The sequence below is a fragment of the Epinephelus moara genome, chromosome 5, assembly GCF_006386435.1.
Source record: "Epinephelus moara isolate mb chromosome 5, YSFRI_EMoa_1.0, whole genome shotgun sequence".
In the NCBI taxonomy this organism is placed as follows: domain Eukaryota; kingdom Metazoa; phylum Chordata; class Actinopteri; order Perciformes; family Serranidae; genus Epinephelus; species Epinephelus moara.
The window spans coordinates 34386869-34413449 of record NC_065510.1 but is presented as its reverse complement, the minus strand read 5'-3'; the positions used below and the strand labels follow the sequence as shown (position 1 = coordinate 34413449).

At 41.3% G+C, this 26581-nt stretch overlaps 2 protein-coding genes across 2 annotated transcripts in view; one reads left to right on the top strand and one right to left on the bottom strand.

The window, feature by feature from the left end:
- The window catches only part of LOC126389773 (myosin-10), a 667776-nt gene that overhangs the window by 486135 nt on the left and 155060 nt on the right, over window positions 1-26581 (bottom strand). The gene's annotated exons all lie outside the window — the stretch shown is intronic.
- The window catches only part of LOC126389774 (myosin-9-like), a 34406-nt gene continuing 13591 nt past the window's right edge, over window positions 5767-26581 (top strand). Inside the window, exons 1-22 of the mRNA XM_050043643.1 lie at window positions 5767-5972; window positions 12017-12207; window positions 12355-12495; window positions 13182-13338; window positions 14020-14047; window positions 14604-14697; window positions 15188-15208; window positions 16975-17067; window positions 17427-17490; window positions 18009-18107; window positions 18463-18606; window positions 20083-20178; window positions 20324-20400; window positions 20594-20788; window positions 21621-21794; window positions 22067-22240; window positions 23235-23349; window positions 23635-23825; window positions 24300-24421; window positions 24745-24814; window positions 24939-25099; window positions 25272-25380. Coding sequence (XP_049899600.1) covers window positions 12022-12207; window positions 12355-12495; window positions 13182-13338; window positions 14020-14047; window positions 14604-14697; window positions 15188-15208; window positions 16975-17067; window positions 17427-17490; window positions 18009-18107; window positions 18463-18606; window positions 20083-20178; window positions 20324-20400; window positions 20594-20788; window positions 21621-21794; window positions 22067-22240; window positions 23235-23349; window positions 23635-23825; window positions 24300-24421; window positions 24745-24814; window positions 24939-25099; window positions 25272-25380 — 2511 coding nt within the window. The 5' untranslated portion in view covers window positions 5767-5972; window positions 12017-12021. The remainder of the gene's footprint in view (window positions 5973-12016; window positions 12208-12354; window positions 12496-13181; window positions 13339-14019; window positions 14048-14603; window positions 14698-15187; window positions 15209-16974; window positions 17068-17426; window positions 17491-18008; window positions 18108-18462; window positions 18607-20082; window positions 20179-20323; window positions 20401-20593; window positions 20789-21620; window positions 21795-22066; window positions 22241-23234; window positions 23350-23634; window positions 23826-24299; window positions 24422-24744; window positions 24815-24938; window positions 25100-25271; window positions 25381-26581) is intronic.

The window sequence follows — 26581 nt, the reverse complement described above, 5'->3', positions numbered from 1 at the left end:
GTTTAGTATTTTGGCCGTTGCCTTCCTGGATTTTCATAGCCAGAAGTGACCATATTTGGACAAGAGGGTGGATCTAGAATATAGCAACGCCCTGCAGGCAACCATGTCATTCAAAGTGTCCCCGCCTTTAATTATGCATAATTTTAGGTTTTAATCAAATTCAAACTGGTTCTATCCATCCAACCATTTTCAACTGCTTATCCGAAAGCCAGGTCACAGGGTCACAGAGGCCTATCAAAGCATTCCAGACGTCCCTCTCCCCAGCAACACTTACCAGCTCCTCCTGGGGGACCCAGAGGCATTCCAGGCCAGATGAGATATGTAATCCCTCCAGTGTGTTCTGGGTCTGCCCTGGGGCCTCCTACCAGTGGGACGTACCTGAAACACCTCCAGCGGGAGGCGCCCAGGAGGCGTTCTGAACAGATGCCCGAACCACAGCAACTGACCCCTTTCAACATAAAGGAGCAGCAGTTCTACTCCGAGCTCCCTCTGGATGTCCAAGATCCTTACTCTATCTCTAAGGCTGAGCCCAGCCACCCTCCAGAGGAAACTCATTTTGGCTGCTTGTATCCATGATCTCATTCTTTCGGTCACTACCCAGAGCTCATGACAGTAGGTGAGGGTTGGGACATAGATGGACCAATAAATTGAAAGCTTCGCCTTCCAGCTCAGCTCTCTATTTACCACAACAGTCCGGCACAGCACCCGCATTACTGCAGACACGGCACCAAACCGCCCATCCATCTCACGCTCCAATTGTTCCATGTTTATTTCTGCTGTAAAGTTGGGATTTCAACATGAGAGTCTATGGAGGTTCTGGAGCCAGCCTCAAGTGGCCGTTAGAGGAACTGCAGCTTTTAGCACTTCTCGTCAGCTTCATTTTTCAGCCCAGGAGGTTGCTGCTCGGTTTTTATCAGACAAAATATTTTTACTTCAATCCAGTGTTTAGCCTTTGGAAGAAAACATTTTCACGTTGGCACACACCTGTACTGACGGGGTGGTCTAGCAGCAATCTAACAGCACCATAAATTACATGTATGTATTTATTTATCCAATGAATTACTTTATACAATATGAGGTTTCTCTTGGAGGATTTTGTTTTTTAGGTTGATGACATCATAAAATTTGACGACAGACATTCAAAACCTTGTGAAAACCTCAATGGAAGCATGAAAAAAGGCATTGTTAGATCTGAGGCTTATTTCATTCTATATTCAGTATTTCCTGACTTTCAATACTCAAGTTTTATGTCATAGTGTCATTGTGTTCCTCCGGAGGATATAAACAAATGGTTGGCTTTACTTAAACACTAAACATGCAGCTCAAAAATGCTCCAAATGTGGATTGGCTTCAGCTTGTAATTGACAGCTTTGTCCACAGCAGGGTGCACTGTTCATTCAGGCTGGTGTAACAGTGACACACAGGAAAAGCATGTATGAAATACGACAAATTCCTCCGTAATTATCTGTTTCAAATCTGACATTTCCAAACTTCTGTTTCGGTTTCAAATAACCCTTGACATATTTCAGTGGGGCAGCAGGTGTGATCGATGGAGTAGATTTGGACAGGCAGTGTTGTGTTTGTAAGTGTGTTACTGGACTTCTTTCATTCGTCTAAACTAACTCAAACTCATGTAGGTTAAAACCTGCCTTCTAGCCGCTAAACACAGGCAGGTCGATGTGCTCCAACACGTCAGAATGAACCTCCATGCAGACCTGCAGACAACAGTCCTCTCCCTTTCTTCCTGCTACGGCTCCTGAACTTTCCCCCTCAGTGAAATTTACCACCATTACCTGCATGATGTGACATGACTTGACATGACTGCTGTTGCTCCACGCTGAAGGCTTACACAACAACAGGTGATACATACTTTAACTGTGCTAACCAAAGTGAAACTTTTCCTGGTTTACAGCACATTATGGTATCTGTGCTGTTGACGTGTGTATTATGCAGGAAGAAACATGATCGTCTTACACTGAGGCCACTGTGAGGTGTGTGTGAGACAGTTTCCCTGTCCTGGAGCGAGCTGCAGGAAGCTGTCTTATATGTTAAGTGGTGTAACAACAGACTGTACCCTGTGGCTGCAGAAATGAACCAACAGGATGAGTGAAGGAGCACAACCAGCTCTGGATATGGACACTTTGTTTTCACAGTGTGTTCATGAAAACACCACAGTACTGTACACTAACTGGTAAAGATATACACTGCATTTGCAAAACAGTCGCAAAACTATGAATTTAGGTTAAGGCCGGTAAAATCCCCTTTGTCAAAGGAAGAGAAGTCGGCACCTCGGGAGGATTTGTAAATGTTTAGTTTTAGGGAATGTATGTTTATAACTCTGTCTCAAAACACACATGACCATATGTACACTGAAAGCGCCATTTGTTGTTTATGCAATATTCAGAGCATTAGACTAGCAACAAGCCACTGTTTGCTATGTAAAGATACAGTAGAGTAATGGCGTCCTGAGCAGAGAATGAAGTAAAGCTCCCTCTGTGTACGCTGTAATCCGACCTCCTTGTTTGTTAATGAGCTAGTTCGGCTACGCGTACATGTTAATGCACATGTGTATTCCACTGGCTAACTCATCGCCACTCATAGGTTAGTTATGATTTTAGGGTGGTGTCATTATGGAAGCATATGACCCACTCTCCGGTTTTCCCCTGGTTAGCACTGTTTGCTCTGTCAGCACTGTTGCATTTGCTTAACGCTGTTTATGTAGTTAGCACCGTTAGCTGCTAGCTGCCAGCTGAGCCACCTCCATGTTGTGAACTGTGTCCAGACAACTTATCCACTTGGGAGTCCCTTTAAATTCATTCTTCCTCTCCATACAAGGTAGAATTTTTCTGTCATGTGCTCGCGGTGGTGTAATGTAACTAAGTTGGAGATTTTTGTACCTTAGTTCCTCCATTTATGCTACTTTAAACTTCTACTCCATTAAATCTCACGGTACTTTTTACTCAGATACAGTTTTACTTACTTTACAGATTACAAACTGTCATACCCCTCCTGTCCAGTGAACCATGTATTGCCAGATGTGCTGATTTTGAATGTTGGTGATAAACTAAAGGATGCGGTGTTGTTTTATGTGTTGACTGCAGAAATAATGGATGCAGCTACTGTGACGTCACCCATTGGTTTGTGGACTCTCATTCTAAAGCCTCAAGTTTGGCATTATAGCCGTTACCATCTTGGTTTTTGCAGCCAAAAGTGACCATGTTTGGGCCAGAGGCTGGCGCTGTGGAGGAGCGAGGGGTAGATCTGACTGTGACATATGATGGTCTTATTGAATGTGATGCATTACTGCAGATTAAACTACCCAACAGGATAAAAAGAAGTAAACATTAGCTTAACCTTAAACATCTACAACAGTAAAATGCAACACATGCATTACTGCAGCAGATTATTGATCCAGAATCATCATATATAGGGGAGACCGGGTGTGATTGTAATAGCACCACTTTCACCAAGAAGAGATGACATAAGAGTCATGTAATACGTTTACTGTATGAGCACTTCCTTCCTGACCCTCACAGCTGCGTGAGGAGTGTGCAGAATTTACAGCCCAAACACTGATTTTCAGGTATGAAAGTAATTTTTTGGAGCAGATCTATATTTTAATTAGTACTGACGCTGTTGAAGTTAGAATGATGTAAGTTGTATTCGAACATAGGGAACATTGTTATTCAAGTAAGGGTATTTTGTGTAAAAATTTGAGAGCTCTGACCCAAATAGTTATAAGTGCTGGGATACAAATGTTACAACCATACCCGGTCTCCCCTAATAATAACCCCTAATAATGAATACTTTTACTTAAAGTACATTTGCTGATAATATTTATATACTTTACTTAACGTTTTGAATGCTAGACTCTTTGTTGTAGTGGAGTATTTTTACAGTGTGGTATAAGTACTTTAAGTTAAGAAAAGAATCTGATTACTTCTTCCACCGCTGTGTTCTCTTCATGTACAATAGTTAGTATTTTAGTATGTACCCGTGGTCATGCGAGTATTGAGACAGATGACCGAATGTGAACCTGTTGTTTGAAGCCTAAAGTTTGTTTTTATCTCCCTCTGTAATAAGAAACTGCATCAGAACTTGGACTGAATCAACATTAACCTACAGTTTATGTATATTACTTTTTAATTTTATTGCCTGCAGTCATAAATCAGTGTAAGAACACAGCAGTGCGTGTGTTTCATTCATGCTGCTACATGCTGCGCCCACATTTCTATCAGGCCATCTTTGATGTGTGACAGATATGAAACAGCAGGAGGAGCGGGGCTGGAGATAATCACAGGGTTTCAAAAGAAACTTTACACCACGCAGCTAAAACACAACAATAGACCACGCCTCCCTCCACCTCTCTGCTCTTTCTGGAGATCTTTTTCTTTCTCTGTCTCCTCTCTCTGACCATATATGGTAGGAAATAAAACCAAAAGCTCATTGGTGGATGGGAGACAAAGTACAGGTAGACATTTCCCCTTCTTTGTAGGTATATTTTTTTGCTTCATGTATGTTTTGTTGTTTAGTAATTATAAGATATTTTTTAATTTGTTTAGTTTTTTTCAGAGAACATACAATACCACAAGTGCAATGAAGTACTGTGGGAGACTATACTGCACTGTGTTTCCATGGTTGCACTGAGACTGAACCCAATGACTTGTCTCTAAAGCCATTGATACATAAATATATGACCATATTCCTACATGCTGGTTTGCCCTCTTTACATTTGTTTCTTCTCTCCACAACTCGTTATGTGTTTTGTGTCATATTTCCACCTCGGACACATCAGCAGTGCCACACCCCTGCTCCTGTTGCAGGTACAGACGAGGCTCTGCATTCCTACACACACACACACACACACACACACACACACACCTACACACACCTACCACTATCTGACCAGATGCGTGAAGATAATCTCTAACTCTACATATCCCAATGTTTAAACACTTCACTTGCTCCTACTTAGCTTGTTCCTTTTTTTTACCAGGTTGTATGAGGTTTATTGAAGTAACCTACACATTTTCATTTAGAAAAAACAAAACAAACCTGTACACTTCAGTGTAGGTTTCCAGATATATTTAAAAGCAAATTCTAAAAAATAAGAAATATGTTTAACACTACTGTATGTGCAAATGTTTATTAAGAATAGGGCTGCAGCTGCAATTGATATTTTTTTAAATAATAAATCTGTTGTTTTTTTCCCCAGTGAATCAGTTAGTCGTTAAAATGTCAGAAAATATTTTAAAAATCATGACTAATTTTCTGGCAATCGACTAATCGATTAGTTGACCAGTTGTTTCAGTTCTAATAATGAATGCATTTTATTTTTCTATGCACTATTATTGACAGCACATAGTCTATCTTCAGTAACAGGGGCTTTTTATTATCATATTATTTGTTATTTATCATTTTAATCAATCAATCCTGTGCTGCCTTCAGTACATATAACACATTTTACAAAGTGATGACGTATTTCCTGGATGAAATATAATCCAAATAAATGACTCACACACGCACAATATGCCTCGTCTCCTCTTTATTTTAGCAGAGTTTTTTTTTAAATAATATACGACCCAAAAAACGATGCATCTACTTTTTTATTAAGGGTCTACTTTTTGTTTCAGAGGCACTTTGCAGAGACAGCTCATACCTCAGGGTTTTTTTCATGCAGCTCTTGAATGCAGCACCGACAGCGCGGGGAGGGCAGGGGAGGGGGCGGGGCGTTTAATTTACCTGCGAAAAATAAAACTGGGCGGATTAAAGGTGCAGAGCGTCCATCCTCGCAGAGCCACGCCTGAGCAGCTGGACCGCATGACAGAGAGCAGAGACGAGACACACAAGAAGAAGAAGAAGAAGCTGTTTTATTAAACGAAGTGTCGTCGAGCGGGATTCAAACACTGCTGCAAACACGGACACACACACACCGGCCGAGCTCACCTACAGTGCCTGCAGCTGAAAATCAGGTGAGCTCTCGTTACTATTACCATTGTTATATTTCAGAGCTGGGTGGTTTTAACTGTGACTACAGCAGGTGGGAGTTTCAATGAACAGTCCTCAGTGAATTTTTTAAAGTTTAGAGACGTAAAAATTGAGTTTTAGTTTCAGAAAGACGAGTCGTTGTTGTGCTGAAGGTGTCCAGGTGTTCTCATCAAGCAGCAGAGGAGCCATTTAAACCCGCGCATGCTCAATTATCACCACAATTAATTAATCTGAATTATATGGCGTGCATGAGATAAACTCTGCACCATCACTTCTGCTGAGTCAAGATGGTGTGACATTAAGTTAACAGCTCACAAAGTTACTTCTCTTTATGACACTCACAAGACAAACCACCACCACTGTAACCATCAGCATCTACTTACATTTTCATAAGGATAAAGTGTATGTAAAGATGCTTTCAAGTCAGACAGGTTGATAAACTCTGTTTAAATGTGAATTAAAAGTTAAATAAACCCCGTATAGACGCACAACTTTAATGTTAATATTCAGGACTGTTTTCCTTTTTAACCAGGAAATACTAAAAATAATGTGCACAGTGACACTAACAGCATAACAGGACAGGAAAAACAGGCCAGTCCCGTGCTATGAAAATTCACTGTTTTCATCTGAGCTATTCATTGTTTAGTCTTTAGCTTATGTCTGTCTTATTTACCCAGTTTGGATCCTGCAGTGTACTTTTGTCTTGCTGTTTGTCAGGTGCTTTGCCTGAGATGATCTTTTTTTTTTTTTTTAACCATCAAACAACCTGCACACACCCTGCTGCTGTGTACCTGCCCTCTGGCTACCAAATTGACATGCAGTCACAAAAGAGGACTTGGCTTTGAGGTGATGGTGAAGAGTTTAAAATGTTTCAGCTCCGGCATTTCTCTGCTGATGACTTGTAGAAAGAGTTTGCCAGTTCTTCCTCTTTTGAGGCCGGAAATTAAACGGCTCGGCCACATCTGGGGCCCTCCCAGTCCTCTTAATTCTGCTCTCATCACCTTTTTATAGATAATGTCAAATACAAACACACTCTTGCTAAAAACTGCTGCACATATATTTTCAGTTTGCATACAGAGCAGCTATCTACCTGCACAACTGCAAACTGCACTCATACTTTGACTAATCCCAACATTTCGACCTGCTATCACTCCCTCACCCCACCGGCCTCGTACCAGCGGCCAGGCTGCAGGTGGCCAGGCTTGTGCTCTCTCTGTTAGGTAAGCGCCATGGAAGCCCGGATAAAGCAAGGGATTGACTGGCAGCCAAAAACAGGAGAGAGCAGGAGACTGTAGATGCTGTATAAACATGCACGATAAGACTAAAGAACACAGGAGACACAGATTAAACATGTCCGTGCAGACAATAGGAGTGCATGCAGAGAAAACTAAATCCAAAAGCTCCTAAGGTTAACAAGGTGACTCTGTTTCCAGACATGGTTAAATAGTCTTTAGGTGCAATCCTTGTGGGAAAACCCTTCCCATCAGACACTAAGACTTAATTCTTCATCTTGAGGTTAGGGATGTGTTGACTCTGAGTTTTGAAGAGATACCGGCGAGTAAATATTGAAGCAGTTCATCTTTTCGTTTTGAGCCACAGAGTGTCAAAATGTGCAGAGGCTGAGTTTGTGCAACTTCCTGAGGAAGTTAGCCCATGGATAGCTTCAACAATGAAGCCACATGCATGTGAATGTCACAGGTTTTCTGTGTGGGTGTCGTGTTTTGAGGATTTTCTGGTTTCAGCCTGAGTATTGATGATGCATTCAAGACCTCCTGTACTTACTGTAAATACGTGATGCTCTTAGTTTTCTCTGACCTCTGCGGCAGGTTTGATTTCAGTGCTACATGGTGAAAGCAGAATACATGTTCCTCTTCCTCCTCCTCCCCCACTGATGTCCAAGAGTCTGAGCACATAATGAACTTAGGAGAGACACAGATGACACCTTGTGCACTGATCCCTTTATCCCTCGCTCCATAAACACACATACACACACACACTCACTCACTGTCTCTTTATCTCCCCCCACACACACTCAAACACTCACAAACACACACATGCTCAGCTGTTCTTTCATCATCTATCCTTTACTTGAGAGGAGGCGGCTGATCTAAAGTGCTGCTGCTGAACAAACTGTCACATATAAACATTTATATAAGAGCTGTATGAGTAGTGCCGCCTGATTGAGAAGAGAAAATCTTTGCTTGGTTTTAATTTACAGTTATTTCCATGGGAATAGTTGGGAGTTTTCTTTATCCAAAATTTGCAGCCTGGGTAGGAAAAGCAAACTCATCTGTCCATGCACTAAATTGCTCTTGCTGCTGCTGAGGTGTGGTTAGATTTTGAAAAATGGTGCCGGGCCATAGACGTATAACAGACATCTTAGTTGATGAAAAGTTAAAACACAGTTACACATTTTTACAATTGGACAATGTCAGGGTGTCATAAGCTACACTGATTATAAAACCCTTTTAGGCAAATTTGTGTTTTTGGGGCGAGGTGGATGAAATTGACTTGACAAGTACACTGTTCAGCCAAAACATTAAAACCACTGGCAGATGAAGTGAATAACATTGATCATCTCGTTACAAAACAATGATCTGCTGGGTAAGCTTTGGTCCTGGTGTTCATGTGAATGCTACTTGATCTGCTCCATCCACCTGAACACCTTTGCGGGGGATGTGCTGGTACCTTACCTCACAACCCACAGGATCCGCCGCCAGTGCCCCAATGCCAGACACCAAAGGACACCCACAAGAGGTCCTGAGCCAAGCCCAATCCAGACTGGACCTGGCTTTTGAGATGTGGAATTTGGGGCTCGGTCATCGCCTTGGGCTCTTCTCCATGTTCCCTCGGTCATTCCTGGGCAGTTCCTGCAGTGCAACATGGTGCATTGTCCTGCTGGGGGGGGGGGCTGCTGCCATTAGAGAGTACCGTTGCCACGAGGGAGGGGTATTTGGTCTGTAACAGTGTTTGAGTGGGTGTGTCAGCTGGCATCTACATGAGTGCAACAGAACATCGCGCTGTAACAAGATGATCACTATTATTCACTTCATCTGTGAGTGGTTTTAATGTTTTGGCCGATCGGTGTGTATAAATCCTTAACAACTGAAGAGTGATAGATTTTCCTGTCTCAGAAGTAAATCAAAACACTGACAGTGTTTTCTGTTTGTGTGTTTGTTTGTTTCAAGATCAATCTGAAATGTTCCAAGATGACGGCTAAGAACAAAAAAATGTAATCTTTGCTTTTCTATTGTGAAATACTGGATAGTTAATCAAACAATCAAAGGGTAGGACTTTACTCTTCTGTTTAGCCACTCACAACTCGACTCACTTTATCTAATCAATTGATAAGTAGATGCAAGAAGACATTGTTTTACTGAAGGTTAAAAAAATAAAAAGGCTAGGAGGAACCCCTGTAAAGCTCTCTGTAAGGAATAACTTACGGTCACATGTATAATCCTCTAAGATAATTAAAAAATAGTCTCTTTTTTTTAACAAGAATTCAAGCTGCTGTTGCTTGTAGCGTTTACTTTGATATTAATGAATTAATGTCATACTTTTGTTTGTCATAATGTATTTTTTTGCATGTTTCTGTGCATGTATTCTATGAATTGTAATGATCTGCTGACCTGATTATCCCAAGCAATTAATTAGTTCAAGAGATTAGTGAAAGCAGAATGGATGTGATGGATTGTATCTCTCTAAGGGTATTTTCATGTTTTGTGAGTCTTCTCCAGGGTGTGGTTGGGGAATAATGACACTTCTGTTTCTGCCCAGACTTGCTCCTGACATTCCTCCCTGCCTCTGACTGCAAAGCATCACTCCACCGACTTTTACCAGGACTTTTACATAACTTAGTGTCAGAGGCTTGAAATGCTCGGAGCCAGCCTCACCGTCCTGAAGCCGAATATGTAATAGCTGCTCATTTGTTACCTGTGGCGGAAATTGCACATTTAAAGAGAGGGTTGTAGATAACGAGGAGTGGGAGAAGGAGTCGGGAATTTGTGGAATTCTGTGTAATGAGCTGGTGAGGAAGGAATGTGAGTCAGACAGGGAATAAAGGACGAACAGGTAGAGATGTAGTGGGCGAGACTTGTACCGTAGAGCTCAGGTGAAAAATGACTAATTGCTCTGTATGGCTGTGATGAGCCTCAGGTCATGAATACATTGGCAAGGAATGAAATTAAAGTTGTTTGACTTAATGGGATTTTTCCTATGATCATAAAGTAGCATAATATTTAGATTGCTAATGCTATAGTGAGTTTTTACCATATTCTCTGTTTTGAAGCACTTCAGTGCGCAGTTAGGTTTATAGGTCGTAGGAAATGAGGTCGCATGCTCATAATAATATGCTGCAACATGAAGGGACAGCTGCTGTGGTGGTAAATGTGCCTCCTGTTGTTACCTTCTGACACAGCAGTGCATTTCAGCGCCTTGACGAGTTTATGTCAGTTCACACAGCTCGGTTAAATGTTTATGTGAAAAGTTTGAGTCACATGTCAACACTAAAAGTCATTATACAAACTCAGACTGGATATCACACACGATGAGTGACGGCTTGAGTCACATGATAAGCACCAATAATAGACTGTTGTAGTTTCAAGACACGCAAAGTCAAGACAGTGTAAACTGTTGTTACGCTGGAGGGTTTTTATGCCTTTCTGTTTTTCTTCTGTATGTATTTGGACAGTGTGCAAAGTGTTCTTAGTATAATGCAGCTCAGCACAACACCAGCACTATAGAGACCTGTAAATATTATCGTTTTTATTTTTGAAGGACAGAAATGTGTTTTTTTTTTTTTTTTTTAAATATGTGTTGTGACATTTTTGCCTTCATTAGATTGCAAGGCTGTTGAAAGAAGGCCCTTTGACGCCATAGGTACTATGGGGTATGACATGTGCAATGTAACTGCAACTGCGATGTTAGAGTTAGAGTTACAGCAGACGGCACTAGAAATAAAGGGATGGTGTCTTTATAGCCTACTCGGATGCGCTCGTCCTCACAGAACCTTTTGGGTACACGTGAATTGGTGGCGGCTATTGGTACGTTTTCGTAAAGTAAGCATATGTTTATGGTCTGTTAAAGACCTTTTTACTAATTGCCGAATTTTAATTCTCACCCATATCTTTTTTTTTTTTTTCTTTTTTCTTTTTTTTTTTAATAAAATATGTTACAACTCAAGGTCAACTTCAGACACCTTAGTGTAATCAATCAGTCATCCCCATTTTCAGTGATAGCACCAGCTATTAAGCTCTTCAGCAGGTTCAGACCACATTTCACTGCGCATGCATTGTACCCCAATGATAAGACATGATATGACACTGTGACTTCTCTTTTTAACCCTCTTGTGAGAAAATATAGGAAATGAGTTACGACAGGAGGGATGACATGCAAAAAAGCTGCTATGATTACATTTACAGTGTCCTAACCTAATTCCTAATTTGTAGGAACACTTTGAGTTCATAATTCAAGACTTCAGGCAGTTTATGTCAAGGCTTGTTGGCCACGCCTACCAGAATATTGATAACCTATTACTGCAAAATAATATAGAATATTAAAAACTAGTGAATATCTTCTTTCTGGTTCAAATTGGGAAACTGGGACATGAATTTCTTTATCCAGTTTTTGTGATTTTTATCTGTGGCTTTATTGTTTCGGTCATCAGTGTTGGTTGACTGGGATGGCAGCATTGTGATTTCCATATTTTTTCTGGATTCATTAATTAAACCTTTTAATTTGGGGAAGAATGCATTTTATTTGGTGGTGAAGTGGCGGGAAAAAAACTGTTGTATAAAGAATCTAAAATGGTAGAAAATCTTAAATGGGCCTACATATAGTGAGAAGTTTTCCCTCTCCTTCACACCACAACAGTTGGCACCCGCAGTGAAGCTATCTGCTCTAAACCAATAATGTTCTTGGTTAGAATATCAATTATTTTACTTTTATTTATGCTGGCTAACTTTCAAAGGTCAGGCTCCTCTGAATGGCTTCGTGTTAGTTTAAAATGTTCTCTCACTCTGTCTTAAAGCTACCATGAGTGACGCAGAGAAGTTCCTGTATGGGGACCGCAGTGGCGGGAACAATCCGCTGGCCCAGGCCGACTGGGCCACTAAGAAGCTGGTGTGGGTCCCCTCTGAGAAGCTGGGCTTCGAGTCCGGCTCCATCAAGGAGGAGCAGGGAGAGGAGTGTTTGGTGGAGCTGACGGACTCGGGCAAGAAGGTGAATATTACGAATTTCTCTTGAGTCTGAATGTGTTTTGCATATTTGCATTGATGTTAAAATTGACTCCTAATAAATGTGTTTCCACGATCTAAAGTCTTGTTCAGGATGCTCCTCTGACAGGTGTCTTGTTTCTGTAAATCTCAGGTGAAGGTCAACAAGGATGACATTCAGAAGATGAACCCACCCAAGTTCAGCAAGGTGGAGGACATGGCTGAGCTCACCTGTTTGAACGAGGCCTCCGTGCTGCACAACCTCAAGGAGAGATACTACTCTGGACTCATCTATGTGAGTTTGGATGCATACACGTGTTTATATCATGTTATAGATCTCTCGTCATGGCAGATTTATTGTGTGCACTCACGTAGCTGGTTGCATTAACTCTCTGCAGTGTCGTGCACAGACATTTTGCGGGGCAGGTGCTCAAGTGCAAAAAAGGGCTCCCTTCCACTTTTTGGTGCAAAAAAACCCCAATTTGTGCACACAAAGTGGTGCACCCTCCCAGGAGATTTCTATTTGCCAGCACCTTGAGGCCTAAGTATACATACAGTGTATTTGTGCACAGTAACGAGCAGGGAAATGTCTGTCTAGCTTACATCTGTACTATATGCATCTAGCAGCTGTTAGACATACACATTCATTTTTCACATCTATCTTTTATTTATAATAGATAGCAACAAAGGAAACAATGCGCATTGTGCACACTTTAGTGCTCTATAACGTAAATAACCATCACAGTCAACAAATCTTTACACAAAATCGAAAAACAGTGTTCCCTGAATAAATAAAATGATATACCAACAATCTACGCCTCTCTAAACTGCAAAGAAGGCCTATGTTGTTGCAGCAATCAGGCTATTTGCTCTCTCCTCTCCCCTCCTCACTTTGTTCTCCCAAGGGCAGGTGCTTGAGCACTGCCTGGGGTCTATCGCGTGTCTGCCTCTCTGACAGTAACTGTTTTGTCTCTTACCCAGACATACTCTGGTCTCTTCTGTGTGGTGATCAACCCCTACAAACACCTACCCATCTACTCAGAGGAGATAGTCAACATGTACAAGGGCAAGAAGAGACATGAGATGCCTCCTCACATCTACGCCATCACAGACACGGCCTACAGGAGCATGATGCAGGGTACCACGGTTATGTTTGTTAAGAGGAACTGTGTGTTTGCTGCAGGATATTTACAGTACATAGAGTAGAAGTGTGTCCACACTGATACACACACACATGACCGTGGTGCTGTTTGAAAATTGGTCCAAAAGCCAGATATGCTTAATATTTAATTCACAACGGTGTAAACAAAGAAGAAACAAATATTCACATTTGAACAGCTGAATCCAGATAATTTATTAATAAACCAATCATCTCAGCCCTAAATTGAAACTAAGTTAAAGGGATGGTTCATCACAAAAGCAAAAATACAGATTTTCCCTCTCACCTGTGGTGCTACTTATCAATCTAGATTGCTTTGATGTGAGTTGTTGAATATTGGAGATATAGCCCATAGTGATGTCTGCCTTCTTTTGAATATAATAGCAGGCGGGCTTGTGCTCAGAGTGCATTCTGGAAAAGAGACATTACTGTTATGTTTTTCATATGCATTTTTTTTTTGAGAGAAGGCAGACATCTCTATGGCCGATATCTCAACACTGCAACTCACACCAGAAAATGTAATTTTGTTTTTAGGGTGAACCGTCCCTTTAAACAATTAAATGCCATATTATTACTGAGTTTAACTTTGGCTACCTGTGATTTTTTTGTTTTGTTTGTTTTTTTACTGATGGAGACTTTTCCTTTTTCTCTTTCCCTCAGATCGTGAGGACCAGTCCATCCTTTGCACGTAGGTCACTCTGTCCTCTTGGTATCTTCCCAGAAACTTGGTTTAGAACAGTGTGCAGTTTTTCTTAAGTGATCAGTATTTTTTGCACATATTCATACAGTGTCTGAAATATCAAGCTTGAATTTTGTTTCCCCCTAAAGACTCAATAAATTGTGCAATTGAGCTACATTTTTCTTGCCAACACAATCTCACCTCAGTCTTTTTTTTTTAGTTGCAGAGCTTTTGATAATATCAGATGAATCTTATCAGCATAATAAATTTGTCTGGAATTGCACATGTAAAAGTTAATAGTGTTTACTGTGCACTTTTTGGTGCAAAGTTTTTCACCCATGTTCGGTAAAACATTTAGATTCAAAGTTTCTTCTTGACCTTTGAAACATATTCCTTTATATCTCTGCAGGCTATGCAGGCCTCCATTTATTGGAAACCTTGTCTTAATTGTTGTGTAATGTGTTGCTTTTAATGCCGTAGGACCACGATGTTCAGTATACTGACTCCTCTGACTGATACAAATAATGTGTCTAAATCTTTTCATGTATTTGATCTTTTTCTGTAGTGGGGAATCAGGAGCAGGGAAAACTGAAAATACCAAGAAGGTCATTCAGTATCTTGCCCATGTTGCTTCATCTTTCAAGTCCAAGAAAGATCAGGTCAGTCACAACTTTTTTTTGTGTGTTTTTTATTTCCTCATTTCTGTCTAATTCACTCCTCCATGGTTTCATCCGAAGACTTCGAAAGAACACGATGGAAACCCCATCTTTATTTTCTCTCTCCTCTGATGTTCCTGCCCGTTCCTGCCTCCCAGCTCTTCCCCTGATTTAGTCCATCTTTATAATGTAGTCTACCTGAACGAGCTGTGTGGCGACTACTGCACATTCCTCTTTCAGGCCTCGACGTGCCAGCCTCACCTCTCTTAAACCCACATACAGCAAAGCAGAGTGCAGACGTGAATGTGTGTGTACTTGTACTCGTATTCTTAATATGTAGGTTGCTTCACAAGTTTTTACGTGCAGTGTCTAATAAATCCCTTCTTCATGATTCATCAGGTGACACCAGGTTTCCTCTGCAGTTATGTAATTTGTGTGCTGAAGTTGGTACCAATTGTGTTAAACTCTCTCCCTTTTTTTACCTCTTCTCCAGGGCAGTGCAGTTCTGTCACATGTGAGTTCATCCCTCTGACTCCATATGCATGGTGTCTGAATGTTCATACTACTAACAAGAAACGTTTTATTGTCTTTGTCTGGCGTTTTGAAGGAAATGCATTCAAATATAGTCTGTGGTTTTAAAGGAATAGTTAGACAGTTAAAGAATATGCTCCAACCATTTTGTTGCAGAGAGAGGAGTAGTTCTATATCAGTCATGTCTGTATGTTAGATATGAAGTTGAAGCTGGTTTGGCTTAGCTTAGCATAAAGACTGGAAAGGGGGGAAAACAGCTAGCCTGGCTCTGTCCAAACCAACAAAATCCATCTACCATCACCACTAAAGATCACTAACTAACTTGTTTTGTCTTGATTGTTTATGCTTTAGAAAAATGGGTCATCCCTATGTTGACATGGTGCTGTGTTCCCAAGGGCATCGTCACCTATCTTCACAGTTCAGTTGCAAAATAACGAAGGGAGATAAGCGATTTTAAATGCAGTTTGAATGGTAAAAATTGGTTCAGCCACTGCAGAGATATCCTTGTGTACAGTTAAGAAAACTGTCTTGCCCACAAATTTGAGTATGACATCAGTAGGCTGTAAGCTGTGGGTTGATGATTTCAACATATTGACTTAAAAACATTGCTGAGAACATAAAACCCTTTGAAAGGTCTCCTTAATTAATGTGCTTAAAGAAGAGGATATTGACCTGGGAAACATGACCCTGGGACCTTAGACTCCCATCAAAAACCAAAAGGTGTAAGAAATGGTCTGACACATACCCCACACCTCCTTCAATCCCAACTTGACATTTTTACACTTTGATTTACTTTTATCTTTGGACAGAACCAGGTTAGCAATGTTTCCAGGATTTATGCGAAGCTAACTGGCTGCAGGGGTTAGTGCCATATTCAGCATACAGATATGAAAGTGGTTTTCATCTTGTCATTAAACTCTATGCAAGAAAGGTAATAAGCTCCCAAATAAGTCCTTAATATGTCAGCCTTTTTCAACTCAAACAACTAAGAAAAAAACTGTGACATGAGCTTTTAGACACGAGTTGAATAGTTTCCTTTGAAAATCAAAAACAAGTTTTCCTTGCACAATAGAGTCTGCTGTGGGTTTGGAGGATTAAGAGATGTCTGATCAACGATTATTTCCCTCCTGGCAGTGAACTGCTTAGGGACACAGCAGTAATGCAGTAACCTTATCTGAGGTTTGTCTCAAATGCCCAAATACACCTTAGTGTGTGTGCCTGTAGTATTCAAGCCATATTAGGTGACCGTATCCCACTCCACCCAGGGCTATTTTTTTCTCAATCTTGTCAGTCTTGATTTTGTTATTGGGTCGTAGTATGTAACTTATTGCATTTCCTTTGGGGGATCTTGGCTAACAGGCCTGTGTGCTTCCTGTGTGCTCTTGTTTGTGCCTGCATGGACAGGGATGGTCTTACAGGGTGTTTGTGCTTGAGTGGGTTTGCAGGTATGTGTGTTGGAATGTGCTGGATTCAGTGTGTGTGTGTGTGTGTGTGTGTGTCTGTGTCTGTGTGTGGTTGATTGGGCAATGATAATATCCCCTGAGGTAATTCTTTTGCAGGCTGAATTGTTTTTATAATATGAACAAGTCTTTGCACAGATCTTACGTTTGTATTCGCCAGTGAGAGATCTGCAGCGCTGCAGGAAAATGCATGATTTAAAGTTGCGCTTGTTTGACTGATGTGCAACCCAGAGTCATGATAAAGTGTTATTAGAGCCTGTAGTTTCTGACACTGTGTCCTCTCCTTCAGGGTGAACTGGAGAAACAGCTGCTGCAAGCAAACCCCATTCTGGAGGCCTTCGGCAACGCAAAGACCGTCAAGAATGACAACTCCTCAAGATTTGTAAGAAAGCATTGAAGCCCCTAAAACCTTACCCTTTTAATGTCTAATACGCATTAATTGAAATAAAGGTCTGATTAACATCGTTAGGTGTTATAAGGTTCGAGTTTAACGCCCTGCCCTGCCCACTTCAAACCAGTGAAGTGGGCAGGGTGAAAAGCACAGAAAAAAGCACACATCTTTGAAATAAAACAACAGTATTCAAACTTTGGTAGATTCATTTCTGTTTATGTGGGACCCCAACACTCACAGTAAAAAGGTAATTGTGGAGATGAGGTTTCAGGGCCTTTAAATGCATCATATTCAACCATATAAACATCATTAGTCCTGCATCTCAAAATGATTTCTTTTTTATTTTGTAGGGAAAATTCATCAGGATCAACTTTGACGTCAACGGATACATCGTTGGAGCTAACATTGAAACTTGTATCCTTTTTGAAAAGCTACTTACTTACTCATTAGTTCTGTTAAGGGCTGGATTAATTTGTCACTGTAGGCGTCCACAGGGAAGACATACGCTTCCCCCAACCCCATTTTGCCAAGGGAGACAGAAACCAGTTAGAATTGCTGCTGTAATTAGTTTGACATAATTAGACTCGGCAAATTTGTTTAAGGACTTGTTTCATTTAAACATAACAAACAAAGTAGTAAAAGTAGTTTTTGACACAGGGCCCCTCTGTAGGGTGGGGCCACAAGGTTGGGTCAAAATGCAGGTTCATGAACAACCTTTAGGTTATTTACTTTTCAGTCTTAAATTGTCCTTTAGTGCACATAACCAAACAAATTTAGAAAAATACATTACTCCAAAGTACTACAAAAACAACCTGTGTGTGTGTCAGGGCCCCTGAGGCCCTGTGGGTTAATCCAGTTTTGTGTTATTGCATTGTAAAGATGCCGCTGCATTTGCTTTTGCGTTTGTTTGTCCTTGACTGAGATGTCACCAGATCTGCTGGAGAAGTCTCGGGCCATCCGACAAGCTAAAGATGAGCGAAGCTTCCACGTCTTCTACTACATGCTGACAGGAGCAGGGGATAAGCTGCGCTGTGAGACTTTTTATTACAGTGTGAATGCATCAAACTGGGCTGTGTGAATGAAAGTTGCAGAAAGCGGCAAATGTGGTTTATTGAGAGCTGAACGTGACTTGCAGTTCAAGAGCCAAGACATTTATTTGAGCAACTTATAGAGATACACAGGAAGTCCACTGATAATGAAAACTGAGCTTCCCATTTCTTAGTTCAGTTATTAGTCTCTACAGTATGATAGTGCTGACGCTGTATGCATTCAAGCCAGAGTTTAGCAAGCCAATGAAAATATATTACCAGATCCCTCTCAGCTTAACCAGTCTGTTAACATGGTCAGTTCTCAATAAATAACCCTTTCCCCTTTTTCACCATCTAGCCGAGTTGTGCCTGGAGGATTACAGCAAGTACCGTTTCCTGTCCAATGGAAACATGACAATTCCTGGCCAGCAGGACACGGACATGTTCACTGAGACCATAGAAGCCTTTAAGATCATGAGCATCCCAGAGGAGGAAAGAATTGGTACCTATAAGCTGTTTTGTTATTGTTTATAGAGCTGTGACTAAGAGTTATTTTTGGTATCAATTAAAGGTTGAGTTTAGGACCTTTGCAAAGACTGTATATAAAGATGGACCACACGTCTCCACTTCCTTCCACTGTACAAAAATGAAGCCAAAATATCCTTGATAACGGCGGCTGCCATTTCATGCTAATGTTGTCATTTGGAACCAGAGTCTGTGTAGTAGCAATTTCCACTGTATTGAATTTCCGCTGGCAAGCAGTGCCATTGATCACCAGCACACCAATTGGAACACACAGCTGTCAACTGTGACATCAAACCCCCTTTACCAAGTTATAGCCAGTTATAAGTTATACCAAGTTACGACTTATAAGAAAAACACTCAAACATATATCGGTGTTTCTGTCAACTACCTGAAAGGACAGAAACCATCTTTGTTAAAAATTCATTTGATGTGTAATTTGGTCTTTCAGTTTGGTCCATGTTCCAGCCACTAACGTGGAGGGGGCGGGGTTTATGACCTATACTGCAGCTTGCTACCAGGAGGCCATTAAGATGTCTTGGCTTCACATTTGGGGAGCTGTCATGAATCTTTATAAACAGCCATTTTTATCTTATGCACAAGGGTGAACATGCATACGCGCAGGTGATATGTTTCACATTGTTCCACTGCTCAGCAGGTGATGGTAATGCTCCAACAAATGCAGCAATGTGCCACCAAAAGCAGTGAAGAAGAAGACTGCTAGCTAGTAAACATGGATGTTAACAATGCAAGATTTAAAACGGTTGCTTTGTGAATGTTTTTGAGAAAGAAAATACATTCAACACATTTGTTAGAGTTCAAGGAAACACACAGTCACATTTTTGAAGGTGGAACCAGCAAATATTTGCAGTTTTGTTCATTAAAAAAACACTGACTCATTTTCCATTGATTAATCAACTAATTGTTGCATCTTATTTATTAATTTTAATGTGTTAAAGCACAGCTTTATCAGAATATATTTTGAGAAACTTCAGTGACATTCTTGAATGTGAAACAGAGTTATGGTTTTTAACTTTTTGCTTTATCAGTCAACTTTTAAAGAGTTTGTTTTTTAATATCTTATTATACATAATCAGGCTGAGATTATCAAATGTATGGTTTGGTGGCACATATTCTTCATCATGTGATTCTCCTCTGCAGCACACATTTAACCTGATAATGACTTTAGTTGTTCTTTTATCTCAGACATGTGTTAGGATGTTACATACCTTGACATGTTTCGGCGGAAACTTCTGCCTTCCTCAGAAGTATCACTTGGTGGTGGTTGTAACGCGTCTTTATCAGCTGATCTGTCAATCAGCTGATAGTAGGGAGGCGTGGCCGAGGACAGTCATGCCTCCCTAATAACGATGATAAAGACGTGTCACAACCACCACCAAGTGACATAATGAACACCATTGAACTACACATTTAACCTCTTGTGTCTGTACATCAGGTCTGCTGAAGGTGGTGTCGGCCGTGCTGCAGTTGGGGAACATGTCCTTCAAGAAGGAGCGTCACTCAGACCAGGCCTCCATGCCCGATGACACAGGTACACACATGAACACAGACACACCATCATCATTATCAGATTCAACACCATTTCCTCTGCGCATGCTGTCATTCTCACTCCATTTGGTCAAACCTTCTCAATTCACACAACATCCTCCAATCTGACCCCCATGTTTCACCTCCAGCTGCCCAGAAAGTGTGTCACCTGCTGGGCATCAATGTGACTGACTTCACACGAGCCATCCTGTCCCCCAGAATCAAGGTCCGCACAGCAACCAATACATAATCATTTCATTAACATTCAACAATATGACATGTTGACCTCATTCTGTGTCAGCTGATGATTGAGTTTATTTTTCCCAGTTATGTTTGAACCTGGTGAACAAGATTTTGTCAATTGGCCAATAAGATATTTGTATTATCGCAGGATGACAGTGGAGTATTTCTTTTTGCAGGTTGGCAGGGACTATGTCCAGAAGGCACAGACCCAGGAACAAGCTGAGTTTGCTGTCGAGGCTCTGGCCAAAGCCTCTTATGAGAGGATGTTCCGCTGGCTGGTCATAAGGATCAATAAGGCCCTGGACAAGACCAAGAGACAGGGAGCCTCCTTCATAGGCATCCTTGATATCGCTGGATTTGAGATCTTTGAGGTGAGGTGTTTCAGGCAATGTAACTCTAGTTCTGTGACCAGACAGAGCACTCTGATGGGGCTCTACTGGCGTAGCCACTCTGTGTGTTTGTGTCAGCAGTGTAGGAGTCTGTTTAATGCTGCATGCTATTAAAGAAAGCAACAGGACAAAAAAGGAAAACCACCTGTGGGGTTTTGCTGTGTTGGTAGTGTCTTTAATAGTACCTGTACTGTTAGCACAGAGCAGGTGAAACCATATGACGCTCAAGTCTGCAGCCCTGTCATTCTACAGTTAGTTTCACATAGCCAGACCTGTCTCCAGCACAAGCACAGTGTGAGATAGGTCTGGCGGAATCACAATGCTGCATTCAGAGAAAAAACTGCTTTGGGTTGTTTGTAATACTTTAAACCAATGACATTCCTCTTGGGCTGCACCAAGCCCAGCATGCAGTAATCGTTCCTTTGTAAAATACAGTAAGAGGGAACTTGTTTTGGTGGGGAGGTACACCCTGACATTATAAAGGCTAAATCCCCACAAAAGATAGCACACACATGAAACATTAAAAGATGTTTAGCATGTAGGTTGCTAGCTCAGAGGTTTTTATTTCACTCACAGTACAGAAACAATATGGAGATAGGTCTGGCTATGTTAGACTAGTTTCACGTAGTGATGGGGATTTTGAAAACGGTAACACAAGGGAGGCAAAAGGGGAGGAGAAATCTGTCTGAAATAGGTGGACAATGGCAGGTTTATACCCACAGTCTAGATCCTGTGAGCCAGACTGCTCTTCAGACAGAGAGGGATTTTAATTTTCTTTCAACTGAATTGTGGTTTCTTTCATTCTCTCCTACAGTTGAACTCATTTGAGCAGCTGTGTATCAACTACACCAATGAGAAGCTGCAGCAGCTCTTCAACCACACCATGTTCATCCTGGAGCAGGAGGAGTACCAGAGGGAGGGCATCGAGTGGAGCTTCATCGACTTCGGCCTCGACCTGCAGCCCTGCATCGACCTTATTGAAAAATCTGTAAGGCGTCTCCTGGTTTTTATTCCTCCTTTAGTCCTGTAGAAAAAACACTAGCAGTGCTTGTCTCAGCCTGAAGTTACACCTGAGATGAGGGATCAGTTACAAGCTTCTTCAGCAGAAGTCGCTGACTGTATTTTTTGCAGAAAACAGTCATGTAACACAAGCTGAGGCATGTTGACTGCACGTAGACTATTATGAGTTAATTCCTTTGAACTGCAGAGTCAGACTGACTCATGTTTGTTGTGTTTGTTTTTTACCACCATTCATCACAGGCTGGTCCTCCAGGCATCCTGGCTCTGCTGGATGAAGAGTGCTGGTTCCCCAAGGCCACAGACAAGAGCTTTGTGGAGAAGGTGGTTTCGGAGCAGGGAACACATCCTAAGTTCCAGAAGCCCAAGAAACTCAAGGACGATGCAGACTTCTGCATCATTCACTATGCTGGAAAGGTCATTGAAAATAACTTTGATTGTGATGATAAATTTGGCACCCTTTTTAAGGTATAGCATGCAGGATATTCCTAAAAAAAAAGTATAGTCTCATGCAAAAGTAATCCCTCTCAATCATCACTTATGACCCACTTGAAGTATGTGAAGATGTATTGATCTGCAGAGACTCTGTCCTCTGCCTGTATTGTCTTATTTCTTCTTATGCTATGTGCGGGACGTTCCTGGGCATGACGTGCAGGTGAGGCTGGGACTTTATTAAAAGGTAGCAACCAGATGCTGGACCATAATCAAGACTACGGAAATTGCGGACAAAAGCGCAAATATAGTGAGACAAAATGCCAAGTGAACAAAGCTTGCTAAATAATGAGATTGAGTCTGGGGTTGGCTTTCACTTTCCAAACAGACAAATCCTGCATACTATACCTTGAAGGTACTGTCAGCAAAGTGAAGTTAAAGTAACAGCACTCATGCAAAATGGCCCCTTTGAAAGTGATATGATATTATTGTGGATAGTTATTACTCATGCATTAACATGAAAGTAGTGTTTTGATGTTGTAGTTAGTGGAGTGACTAATTTTAGCTACTTTTAATATGAAGTAGTTTGATCTATAAGAGTCATATTTTATTAACTGATTATATACGTTTACTTAAACCATCTTAATCTGCAATTTAACTGGTAATTGCATCAGATGTCATGGAGTCGAAGTATAAAGTGAAGTTCAAGTAGCTGAAAATTGTACTTGAGTAAAGGTTGCTTTTCACCACTAGATGGCTGCAAAGTTACAACAGAGTCCTCTGGCTCTATTCTGAGTATACAAAGTTTGTCTTGAAGAGAAAAGTTGTTACCAGTTAGATGGCTTATACATTACGTTTTTGAATTAGCCAGTGTCATAAATACCTTAACTTTGCTTCAGAATACAGCTGTGTGCCAAGCATCATTATCTTAAAGTAGCAATGGTTTCCTGGTTCTAAATGCAACTCTACTCTACTGCAGGTGGACTACAAAGCAGACGTGTGGCTGATGAAGAACATGGATCCTCTGAATGAGTGCGTGGCATCTTTGTTCAACCAGTCGACAGACAAATTTACTGCTGACCTGTGGAGAGACAGTAAGTGGTGTAACTCAATTAATCCAAAGTCTTATAATGCTGGTCCACAAGTTACTGCAAATGCAACATCATTCTACTAAGTGTGCATTGGACAACACTTAGTTTGGATTTGTCACTTTAAAATAAGACTCAGTTAACTGCTAGTAAAATATGAATAAAATAAAATGTTTGTTTGCACTTTCTTTCACGAACATGTTTCCATAATGAGAAGTTATGATATATTTCATTTCAGTGTCATTAAACACACTGACAAAATTGTTTTCCCTCCTCTCTGTGTCCTCACAGTGGACCGTATTGTCGGCCTGGATAAGGTGGCGGGAATGTCGGACTCAGTGCACGGTGCTTTCAAAAGCCGTAAGGGCATGTTCCGTACTGTGGGCCAGCTGTACAAGGAGCAGCTGGGTAACCTCATGTCAACGCTCAGGAATACCAACCCAAACTTCGTCCGCTGCATCATTCCCAACCACGAGAAGAAGGTACAGTACAAAGAGCAACACTTGTGGTACAAGTACAGGACCATTAAATCTAATGAAGTGCTTAAGTGCACTGACATACTGGGGCCTCCGCACCAGTTGCTTCCTGGCTTCTCAGTCACAAGCAAAACAGTTTTCTTTACAAATTCAAGATAACACTGGCTGAGTAATTGATATACAAATGATCCTTTTAGGAGTGGAGTATTGCATAATGAGCCTTGAATGCTGGGGAACAAAACGGTTCTGCTTCATTTGACCTGCGAGGATCCACCAATAATCACCAATATCACAGATTTGTACCATGTATGACACCTTCTGATTCAGAAAGGAAGAAAATCAACAACAGAAAACATTGATAGACAATGGCTAGATTCTTAGGGGGAATAACCAATGCCATTACAAATAATGTGACAATACATGACGGTAAAATCAGGAACAAAATACACAATAGTGATTTATGTATTGTTTCTTCTTCAGGCTGGTAAACTGGAGCCTCACCTGGTCCTGGACCAGCTGAGGTGTAATGGAGTCCTGGAGGGAATTCGTATCTGCAGACAGGGCTTCCCCAACCGCATCGTGTTCCAGGAGTTCAGACAGAGGTGACAAACAACAGCAGACTTTCTTTCTTCCTTCTGTCTTTCAGAGAAAATATACTTGACACACATTTCCTGTATATCTCACCTGCTCAGTAAAGATTCATATCCTGGTCTAAACATTAAGTTAGAACAAACATGGAAAAAGTAGGCAAAAAAATAGACCGTTTAGAGGCATAAGACTTACATATCAAACATAAAATGCATCTGAAATCAAGTCACAAACAAGGGCAAAGTTTATTATACAACCAACAGCCGTCTGTTATTAAACATTTAGAAGAAAAAGTCAAACTACTTGAGTAACTTAATTGTGCTCGTCTGCCTCTCAGGTACGAAATCCTTACTCCAAATGCGATTCCAAAAGGCTTTATGGACGGCAAGCAGGCCTGCGTGCTCATGGTAAGAACAGTAAATCAGTTTTAGAAGTAAGCAGTTCATCCAGAAGTAGAGAAGCTGGCTCATTGTTCTCCATTTCAAGCTGTAGGACTTGTCACCAAGTCTCCTCATGTCGTCTTCATGTCAGATCAAAGCTCTGGAGCTGGATCCAAACCTGTATCGCATTGGTCAGAGTAAAGTGTTCTTCAGAGCCGGAGTCCTGGCCCACCTGGAGGAGGAGAGAGACATGAAGATCACTGATGTGATCATCAGCTTCCAGGCCTGGTGCAGAGGATACGTGGCCCGCAAGTATGAAAGATTAATATTGAAAATATATCTATCAGGTACCATAATTGTGTACTTCAGCTTGAGTTTTTCACTTTAATGCAAGTGAATCAATGCAAAGTAACATGATGAGAGAACACACTTCTAGACAGAATGGCATATATGTTATTTATATTGTTGTGTTTTTTTTCTTCAGAGCGTTTGCCAAGAGACAGCAGCAGCTGACCGCCATGAAAGTGATCCAGAGGAACTGTGCTGCTTACCTCAAACTCAGGAACTGGCAGTGGTGGAGGCTTTTCACCAAGGTAAGAAATCAGTAAAGCTGCCCTTTATTATTGTGTCACTAAACATTTAGACAACACTGTAACAGAGCAGCAGTAGTTTAATGGTTTAAGGGTTTTCCACTTTTCAACCGGTATGGGGAATCTGTAGCCTGAGTGTCAGACTGAAGCTCCCAGAACCTTCAGTCTGACATGGCTTCCATTGAAGGCGATTTACAAGGGGGAGGGAATTTGATTTTTCCCTAACCAATCAGTAGAGATCAACGACTCACCCAGAATCTGACGTCATTAGTAGCCATGCCTCGGGGGTGCCGAAAACAAGCGAGCATTGCCCGTTTAAAATGTCTCCGTCGTCGTGCACGCCCAGCTGCATCGCCGTTAAATCCAGTTTAGCAGCTTCCTTAATTTGGTCCTCCATTAACGCGAGTAGTGGCGAAATACCTCGATAGCATCGTTAATGTGGTCTGTAGGATCTGTAGTGGTCGCCATTGTTGCTATCCTCACCAGTTACCCACCGGCGTACAGCTTGACATTAGCGTGGCGCTGATTGGCTAATCGCTAGACCCCCGGCGTTCATTGGTCTGTCCATCGTTTGGACGAGATAAATCGCAAATTCATTGAAGTATGCCAGACCAGTAATGCAAGCCTACTTAGTTGAGTGGGCGGGGTCTATGGTCTGGAACCAGGCTAGGGAATCTGTGCAGATGAATGGTGTCAAAGTGCCCATCATGCCGTCAGCTTTCCCCGCACCTGCTGTGAGCAAAAATCATCCATATGATGGGAAACATGCACCACTGACACAAAACATGTCCTCCAGCTGATTTTGGCCTGTGATGTGCAAGTTGCTTTTAGTAGTTACGCTCATTTGAAAGTAATAAGTTACTTTATGATATTACTCTTGTGTAAAGTAATGCATTACTGATGACACAACTTTGCGTTATTGTCACCAAAATCACCTCAGAAGTATGACTAGGCATTATAAAATGGAAGAGGGTCATGTTGTTCAAAGAATCTCAAGTTTATGCAGTTCATTACAAAATAATGCACAGCCTAATAAAGGCTCTCCTCTGGCGTGCAGGTCTGATCCATTCATGCCTTCACATGCAGTGGTTACTACTTTGTATTGAAATCTACCTCTTGTATTACCTTCCTTAGACCTTTATAAAATAAACAAAGCCTTAGACACAGGGACTGGCAGACAGCAGATCAAAGTCTGGTAAGTTAT